The sequence below is a fragment of the Colias eurytheme genome, chromosome 4 (assembly GCF_061535395.1).
Source record: "Colias eurytheme isolate Ceu_HAF_F1 chromosome 4, ilColEury1 Martin Lab GWU primary, whole genome shotgun sequence".
NCBI lineage: Eukaryota > Metazoa > Arthropoda > Insecta > Lepidoptera > Pieridae > Colias > Colias eurytheme.
Genome location: NC_142983.1, coordinates 319373 through 329487, shown reverse-complemented (window position 1 = coordinate 329487; position 10115 = coordinate 319373). Strand labels below are relative to the sequence as shown.

Genomic DNA, 10115 nt, shown 5'->3' with positions numbered 1-10115 from the left:
TGATATATAGCCTTCCTCGATAAATGGGAAAGAAAAAGAAAGAATTTTTCAAATCGGACCAGTAGTTCCCGAGATTAGCGCGTTCAAACAAACAATCAAACTCTTCAGTCTTCAGCTAGTATAGATTTATAATAACAAGACAGCATCATACTTTGATTTTTAAAGAAAATTCAGAAAATTTTCTATAGCATGATTTAGATACGCTATATTATTATCTGAAAATCTATTTGAGAGAAAATGTTAACACTATCTCATATAATAGTCATATAATAATATATTGTATTTGGATGGAATTAGAGATAACTTTTTTAAATAAAACCGACACATTAATTATTACATAATAATTTAGCTGCATCAATGGCCACTGCGGAAGTATGATACCGGATACGGCCATATCCTAAATTAACAGATAATAGGAACATACCAATTACATGCCAAAATGTTTAGATTACAAAATAAAAGGCAAAATTTTTATTAATATATCCAGGCGCTTTCCCAGGGTGGGGGGACGTGAGCCCTACTATGTTTTAGCCATTTTTCTTTATCTGTGCTATGAGACACGCTTTAAACAAAAAAAGACTGTGTTCACGGGACACGGGTTGTACAATGTAGGTTTTGATTCCCTTGCGAATGTCGAAATTTGCGATATAGCCGTAAAAAAAAATATTATTATTAGGGATGTAACGATACATGATTTTGCCGATACGATACCGATACCGATATTTGTAATAAAATATCGGCGATACCGATACCGATACCGATATCGATGGCTTGGTAGAAAAATAAATAGTGAATTATGCATAAAAGTTACCAACATTTAACAGAGACTCAACTGTAAATCGTATTCTTTTAAATAACAATGCCAAATCAAAAAACAAGAAAACCATTTATTATTTTGTAACCATTTATTATGTATTATTATTTTGCAAAGTCAGTTAAACTTTAAGTAATTATACACATACAATCAGTTCTTAATAAAAGTTTACTTTTGGTAGAGTTTTTTCAAAAAACAAAGTGCGCACGCGCGGGCGTCCTCCCGCATCGTTCATTGGGCGCGGTTTTTTGAATTGTTTGATATCGGTATCGGTTGTTTTATAATCGGCGATACCGATATATCGGCTTGCCGATTATATCGGCCGATATATCGGTATCGTTACATCCCTAATTATTATAGCTATATCTTTTGATTGCGTTGCATACGTTTGATTTTTTCACAGCATCAAGGTACCATAGACAGGAGTATTCGATATAAATTTCAGCTTGATACGTGTTCCTGAGAAAAAGGGTCTTGACAGACAGACAAACTTTAAACTTATAAAAAATATTTTATTTTAAGATTTCATTATTTTTTTCTCTCTCGTTGGTTTCAAATATTATTATAAACTAGGTTTTTACCCACGTCACACCCCGGACACTCCATACAAAATGATCGTTTTGACAGTCACACTGTAGAGACTGCAAATGTGTGTGTTAACGCTTTATGGTTGGCACATTTGTGACTAGCGTAAAAAAAAATTCGCGTTTTTCTGATGAAATACATCCGTAAACAGCACAATATCTAACCATTTTCTACGAAAAACGATAATCACAAATCCAAAATAATAAAATTACTTTAAGTCAATTTGATTAATGTTGTCAATCTTCGTTGCGTATCGTCCTTGCAGAAAAATATGGCCCATTTTATGTCTGATCGCGCGGGGGTGAGGTAAGTTTAATTTTGGCGGGAGGCGGAGAGTGTCCGTTCTGTAGCGTTTAGCTACTATTATGTATTCTGTGCCCACGTGTCAAAGGAAAACTAGCTTTCCAATGCCGTGGGTATTTCGGGATAAAAACTATGTTGATTCAAATTACCCTCTATGTGTGTGCCAAACTTCATGAAAGTCGGTTCAGCAGTTGTTGCGTGAAGGAGTAACAAATTAACATACAAAGATTCGCATTGATAATATTAGTAGATTAGTAGGATGTATTGTAACGAAAAATGGACAGATAAAATTTCAAAACGATTAGTGCCCGATATTCTTTTACCAGTTAACGCCATAGTCATATAGTCTACAAACTTAATATGTGTAGTTAATGTGTGTATTATTTGGTAGGTTTAAAATAAAAACACCAGTAACAATATACAACGTCTATTATTTTCTAATATAAACAATATTTATGTCGTGCTGGAACCCTAGATAAAATTAAGGCCCCGTTTTATTACCAATGTTCACTTATATCATAGCCTTCATTCATAAAATAAATAACATCATATTCCGCGCCAATAAAGAAGCGAATCACAAGCTGCCATTATGAATTAAAATTTACTTTTTTATTGGCCCGGTTTATACTATACTTATGAATGTAACACATATTAAAATTAAACATATAAAAATATATTTAAATATCTGCCGATTGAATGTTTTATGATATGATAATAATATATTATATACCATAATTATTATAGTGAAATATGGCTACATGCATATGTTTTCAATCTTATTTATCACATATCTATATCTAGAAATGTAAAAATTGTTCATTCATGGGAATGATTTAATTACTGAATATGATTATTCTTACTGGAGAAATTTTAGATTCTAATGACAAAGCACTGGAAAAATGGAATAACTAAATGCCTATCTGACTAATTAGTGAACTCATGATTGATTCAAATTGTTTAATTTCGCTTGCTCAAAATAAATAAATTCATAAATGAATATTGAAAGAACAAACTATTTTTTTAATGTAAGTATAATCATATAAAAAATCAGTATGAAACTTTTGGCATATTTTTATTGAGATAACGAGACGGTTAAATTCGTATAAAGCTCAATATTGTATACTTTAAATTGTCACAACCCTTTAACATGATAAAACTTATATTTTATTCAAGAGGGCGATGGAATTGTATAAAGGAGAATTTAAAAAAAATGCAAAATTTAATACCTCAATATTTCAAAACAAAATTATACTGAGGAATATTATTTAATAATGTAAGTATTAAATTCTATTCCTCATTCGCTGTTTTCGTTTGTATTAAACATAAAATTCGAATACGAGAAAATTATAAATATTTTACGTGCGATAGTAGTAAGTATATTTAAAAATTTAAATTTGTGCATTTTATACTCGCAAGTATTGACATACAAAAAAACTAGATTCACAAAATTGTCGGAAGCAAAACTCTGCATTCGGGTGCATTAGGCAGAGTTTTAGTCACCTCACTGGTGTTAATTTGAATGAATATTTTATATATAGTAGAGCCAAAATGGCTCGACTATAACTGATATTTTAAGGATCTGTAAGGTCGATTGTGAGTCTAATCGTTTATAGTACGTCAATGCTTGCAAGATGTTAATTGTACCTGCTGTCATATCAAAAAGAAAAACGTAATCTTGTTTCTTTTGCATATGGTAAATTTAAAATAAGACACTATATTCTAGATATCTAGATAATATACTAGCTACCTTTTTTACAATGTATCATACTTATTTATATATTTATTTTTCTTTTCTTACAAAACTAAGTACGGTGTCTTTTATATACTTTATTTTTTTCATGACCGGTTTAGTATATTTGCATGATCGAGGTACAAACATACAAACCTCTATTTAAACAACATAATGTTTACAATAAACAGTAAATAACAATTTGCAAAACAAAATGTCTATAGATAATAGGCAGTAGAATTACTGGGTGATCATTTTGATGTCAGAAAACTACACTATTATATCATTTAAATATTGTGATGTTTCTATCGAGACGCAAATATGCAAATTACGGCTCAAACTATTGTTTACTCAACATATTTAATATTTTCGAACATACCTTCCATATACTTAAATATGTTAAATTTTCAATATATGAAATAGCACCCAGTACTTTTCATCACATTACCATAATAATATGTTTACGACTCAACAACTGTAACACTAAAAAAATCACACATCTATCAAATCTCCGTATAATACGTTGGCCTGTTAATCATCAACAAATCAAACACATTAGGAAACACATACGTCGTGTTAAACCCAATCATACCATACGTGAAATACTTATAACAGCATTCAACAAAAATCTTATTCTTATTATCGAGACTGTCTTCAGAATTCCTTAATTCATTTTTATCCTTTCCCAATAGAGCACAAACAAAGGCGTAAGAGAAGGATTTGGCGAAGGCCCTGGTGGCTAGGACTCCGCAGAACCCCAGGATGGTCCGGAGGAGCATACAGCCAAACATTTCAACGGAGGGCCAGATGATTTCGTAGGGCGGTGTCTTGTCGCTGGCGGCCATATTGCCAAGTTGGTAATTTGTCCACGATCCGATGAGGATGCCCGCGCATACGCTCACTATCATTGTCGTGTCGCCTCTGGAATTGGAAACGCATTTTCTTAGTGAGACAAAGTTATTTTGTATTTAAAATAATTCCATAAAAAACTTATGGAATCCATCATATATTATTATAATTATGGGTTTAAAATTTGGAATTAATAATATAATGTATACAGTACTTTGTCCTTAGATTGGTAAGAATTGGTAGAATTTATTACCCATTGAAATATAGGTAGTATTTAAAATAAATTTGTACATATAAGATGTAGTTTCATTTTTTATTTATAGTTCCTGATTTTTAGCATTGTGCATATTAGTTAATTGCTTGCCCCGGTTCCGCTCGGGTGGTATCATTTATCGTAATTACGCCAATTAGTACCTATTTGCAGGGACTAAACTTTGCTTTAAGTATATTTATACCCGTCAAGTTTAATTTCGTTTTTTGCGGTTATACATATGAAATTTCATTTAAATCGGTTCGCTGATTAAACTAAATCTGATGGATGTTTTTTTTCAAATAGTGACATTTTTGCTTACTTTGAAATATACGTCGTAACTTCTAATCGAAATGTCCTTTCAAAATAATTGAAAGGGATATGATGGTTAATTACACAATTTCTGAACATAATTTTACTGTGAGACCTTTTTAATGTTCAAGGAATTCTCGTGTTTATGATGCAAGTTCATAATACGCGCAATTTTAATCTATAATATTTTAAAAGCAGTATTAATTCTTTTTCAACTCTGTAATTTTAGCACCAATGGCCAACATATACATAGTGAAACGGATTTTTAACCCAATTGATTCATCATATTATCATATTTCCCTATTATCAATGGCTAACATTTAGAAATGAAAACGGATGATTTTAAACGCGTCTAACATATATGCATACGCACCTAGTAGGTGTCCACTTATCAGACTGCGGATGGTATACAATAACCAGAATAGAAACCGCCAGCACCATCAGAGGAGACCAGTATTCTGTTAACAGTAGACCATCCAGTTGGTCTACTAGCGGCACCAGGACTACTAGCAGTGATGATGAGAGTAGTAGACCAGCTGCTATGTCCTGGAATGTATCGGAAAACGTTAAAATGGGATGATTGTTAGTTCTTAAAGTATTTATTATTCTAATTTTTGAGGATTTGTTTTGAATATCTTTTTAACTTGGACAATTTAAAGAGTTATAGACAAATTTTAAATTAAAAAATACTGATTACAAATTAAAATAAAAGCTTGCTATATTGTATTTATAGAAATTTGAAACTGAATGGAACCATTTCTTTACTGTCCCTTTCCTTTTTATAAAGCAGCTAGTAGAATAAATATATACACACTTTTTATTAAAACACAGCACTCACTAATAAGTTATTTATAATCAGAATCAATAAACAAGATTGTAATACTTATGCATGCATAACAATAAACAGTGTAATTTAAGAATTAGCATTAGATTCTTCTATTGTATTGGCTTGAATGAGTCATGCCTATGGGTGAAATAATATACACAAGTCATATTAATAACTCAGGCCCCGGAACCACAGACACAATAGAAAATCTAATGTGTCTGGGACCGATCGGGCCGCTTGGGGCTCAATGGGTGAATAATCTTGAACATTGATAAAGTTTATGTAATGAACTCTCTCTTTTAATAATTATACTTATAGTTATCCAGATCATTTCTTGAACATGGCGGAGAAAATTCACTAAGACTAGCTTGTGTTAAAGATATATAATATTACAATGCGCACACAATTAAACAATAGTTGCTTTTCTGGTGGTTGTCTGGTAGAAGTAGTTTAATAGCGATAAGACCACCTTTATCATAACATCTTGTGCTGTATTTGTGTTAACCTGTTTTTGTGTACAATAAAGAATTTTATTATTATAATTATGTATCTCGCCTCAATTCACCAGCAGGAAGATATCCGGTCTTTTGGAAGGCTTATATCACACAGGTCCAACACTGAAAATTATTATTATTACGGTATTCTACAAAACAAAAACTACATACTCACCAGAACGCTATGCATTCCCAGGTAAATTCTGCTCACACAGATCAACGTGCACCACGAGACAGCGATCACGACGCCCCAATGCACCGGATACACATATCTATCTATTGTATACAAGAGCACTGAGAACGGTATGGACACACCGACCATAGCGTGTGTGGACGGCATGCCGTACTCTATCGCCCATTTTTGTTGTAACTTCTTTACTGGGTAACCTGGTCGTGGCCATCGGATTATGTCTTTGAAACCTTGTCCTGGAATCGAAATTAATGTATTAAATTGTGCATTGTAATAGTTGTGAAAATAAAAAGTTTTGTATGCATTTGTGTGTATTATTTTATTTAGCATTTGTTGACACAGTATTTCACATTTTTAATGTTACTTAACTATAAAACCAATTGTTTTGGTTTCAACATTATATCTAGAAAAATATCTTATCATATTTCATTTGAATTTTGAATAGTTGTGCTAAATGGCATTGTTAGGTATTTCCAATGTTATTTATAATCAGTATATTTTTTGCTTGGTTTGTCAAATACAGTACAAAAAGTATCCACGGCCAGGCCTAAGGCCTCCACAATTATTTACAATAAACATATGTTTTTAACAATGAAAATATTAACTTAAGTTACTTATCCAGCTGGAAATAACAATAAATCATCCTACCCTATCCTAATAATATTATAAATACGTAAGTTTGTGAGGATGGATGTATGTGTGCAGTGTGTGTATGTATGTATGTTACTCTTTCACGCAAATACTACTGAACTAATTACAATGAAATTAAGCACACATATAGAGGGTAACTTGGATTAACAGATAGGATAGGTTTTATCCTGGAAATCCCACGGGAACTCTGCGGGATTTTTCTTTGAAAACGCAGGCAAAGCCACGGGCGAAACACTAGTAATACATATTAATGTTTCAATGTGTTCCTGACATGAATCACATTTCATTAGAACTTTAATTAAAGTATCCAATAAAGACATCATCAGAGGTGTGATAAACATTGAAACATCAAACCCTCATTTGCTGATATTAATTAAATTTAAAAATATGTTAAGTAAAAAATAAATAAAAATATATTAAAAATCAAACTGATTAATTAAAATTCTGTAAATAAAACACATTATATATCTCTTATCTATAGTAGTGTAGTAATTACTATGCAAACATAACTGTACAAGACTTCTGAGGAGATACGGCACATTTCCACTTACTAATCCTTTATCTGATGATAAAAATATTTTATGAATTTAAAACCATTTCTTAACTTGATTATGAATATGAATTGATATTATTCATTCAAAGAGAGAGACAAGATTTAAATTAATTACATTTTTACAGTCATGTACATATAGAGTAGCAATACAAAGTTTATTATTTATACATAATGAATGAAGTTTATTATTCATATTTAATATATGAATCAAATTCAATGCTCATTAATAGATGTACACTATGTAAGTTTTGTAAAATATGAAAAGTAATGAATTTATTTGATTTTTTCAGTACAAAATAGCTGTGCTGCGCGGTTTCACCTGCGTGGCTCCGCTCCTGTTGGTCTTAGCGTGATAATATATTTCCTATATTACTCGTGGATAATGTAGCTTTCGAATGGTGAAAGAATTTTTAAAATCGGTCCAATAGTTTATGAGCCTATTCATTACAATCAAACAAAGTTTTCCTCTTTATAATATTAGTATAGATTATGTACAGCACTCACCTATATACATCACAACAGTCCACACAAGCACAACCCTTCGCCCCACCGCTCCATCAATGTTCCAAAACCAGAATGGTATAAAAGTTGCGTAAAATATTTCATCTCCAAGTGCTGTTCCCAACACAAACAGATAATACCAGAATTTATTGCCTATCATGAGCTCCAGCTCATCAGGATTGCTGTCTCCAGATGTTTCCGTGTCATATGAAGATTGGGAACTCCCTGATATATCACTGGGTATCCTCTTATGCTGCCTGATGTCAAACTCTTCATCTTTATCAATTCTATCCGAATGTACCACGCTCGCCTCGTCTGTTTGGTTGATTCTTTTATACACAATACCAAAAAAATTCTGTACCTTCACCACAAGCAGCGGGTCCTTTAAATATTCAATTATATTGTCCCACATGTTTAATCTGTCGAAAGTTCGCTACGACAGTGAAGAGATGTAATGGTTCATCGATTAAACAATGATATGTACATCAACTTGTTGTAGTTTCACTGTAAAAATTGAATGTAGGTCTGGCCCTGGATTAGTCTTCTAGAATTTTTTTCATTTAAAGAAATGAAAATAAGCAGCCAAACTTTATCACAAATTTGTATTAAACCCAAATGAAACATGGATATAAATAACAAGGTGAATTTTTAAATATAAACAGCCGAAAAGAGAAAATTTTCTTAGTTTCAAAACATAAACCTCAGCTGACTTTGGCCAATTAAAAACCACAGAGCAAGTAATATGTTAAAAACAAATGACAGGACATGAGAATTTATTCAATGACATAATACCACAGTATTTTAATATTATCTTAGAGAATATTATTTCCGTAAGGAAACGCCTTTGGAGTCGCGCGATGCCGCCGCCATCGTAGGTACTTACGCTGCCACACGAAAATACGCTAGGGTTGCAACAAATGGGAAATACAACTATTGTGATTATTAATATTATGATGAAATCATTTATTCATATGTACATTCAAAATAAAAGCGATTATTAAATCTGATGTAATTATTTGTTCATAAATATATAATTACAGATATTGCACTGCTAAATATTATTTACGTGGACACGTCTTTATTTTTGGATGTTCTTAATTGTATATTATAACATTTAATTATGTAATGCATGATCGCATTAGGATGTACAATCTGATTAGAAAATAATGAGGACAACATATAGGTACATAGCTTTGATTTTAATTCAACAGATACAATTAATACAATCTTTCTGAAATATTGTTTCCTTCTGGGATTTCAATGTAGATTTACATCCGTAAACGGAACAGTTTGTACGCGCCTAGAATATGTAAGTACCTATGTATACTAAAATTATTACACAAAAATTACGACTGCGTCGTCCTTTCGCGCTAGGTAATGCAAACTAAGTTAATGATCTAAGGTGTTTGCATTACGCGGCTCGCGTCGCTCGACCCCCCCGCCAGTTCCCCTCCGTTTCTCTGCGCAAGTACATTCGTTTCCGTATTGTATAGATATTGTAATACTGTGATAATACTGTCTTAGTGATTTCTGAACGTTTGTATTATTCTAATCACAGACATGTATCAAGATAGACTAAGCGAGTGTATGTACTTCCCGTGTCCAAACTAAGATTATGAAACTTACTTGACGCTGGCCTACACTCAGTCCGCGCTTGCAGTTCGCCAAGGAAAGACGTGAAGCTGAATAAAGTAAAATGCCGAATTACGCCGTTATAAACTGTAGAAACTCCACAGCTGTGAGTGGCCGAGTTAGCAGAGATGTTTCCTTCCACCGGTAAGTAATTTTCTAATCAGAATATGCACTATTTATTTTAAAATCAAATAAATAATATCTGTGGAAAACGATCGTGACAAACACGGATACCAAATCATACGAAATGATTCGGAATACATTGCGGCTTTTACTTGGCACGGTAAAGATCGAGTCGTATGATAACAAGCAATGAATAGCGTCTTCTCATTTTTCTGTTCTCATTTTTCTGTCCAATTTTGTGGTTAGTGATGTTCATTTGATGCAACAGTTCTCGATTCTAATCGATTTTATAATCGAACAGAA

The 10115-nt window shown here is 32.2% G+C and overlaps 1 protein-coding gene across 1 annotated transcript; it reads right to left on the bottom strand.

Moving 5' to 3' along the window:
- Positions 1 to 3447: 3447 nt before the first annotated feature.
- LOC149908718 (sphingosine-1-phosphate phosphatase 2-like) lies at positions 3448 to 8799 on the bottom strand. The gene is made up of 4 exons (XM_090120309.1): positions 8061 to 8799; positions 6338 to 6588; positions 5216 to 5388; positions 3448 to 4352 (listed from the first exon to the last, which is right to left on the bottom strand). Exons 1-4 carry the CDS (start codon positions 8467 to 8469, stop codon positions 3935 to 3937), a joined length of 1251 nt encoding a protein of 416 aa, XP_089976435.1. The 5' UTR covers positions 8470 to 8799; the 3' UTR covers positions 3448 to 3934.
- Positions 8800 to 10115: the final 1316 nt, after the last annotated feature.

What these genes read in the sequence shown, in the direction of transcription:
- LOC149908718 (XM_090120309.1), bottom strand. Translation starts at nt 8,469, where the DNA reads ATGTGGGACAATATAATTGAATATTTAAAGGACCCGCTGCTTGTGGTG. An exon ending in TGGGAATGCATAGCGTTCTG is followed by an intron (nt 5,389 to 6,337) that starts GTGAGTATGTAG and finishes GATACATTCCAG; the next exon opens with GACATAGCAGCTGGTCTACT. An exon ending in GATAAGTGGACACCTACTAG is followed by an intron (nt 4,353 to 5,215) that starts GTGCGTATGCAT and finishes TTCCAATTCCAG; the next exon opens with AGGCGACACGACAATGATAG.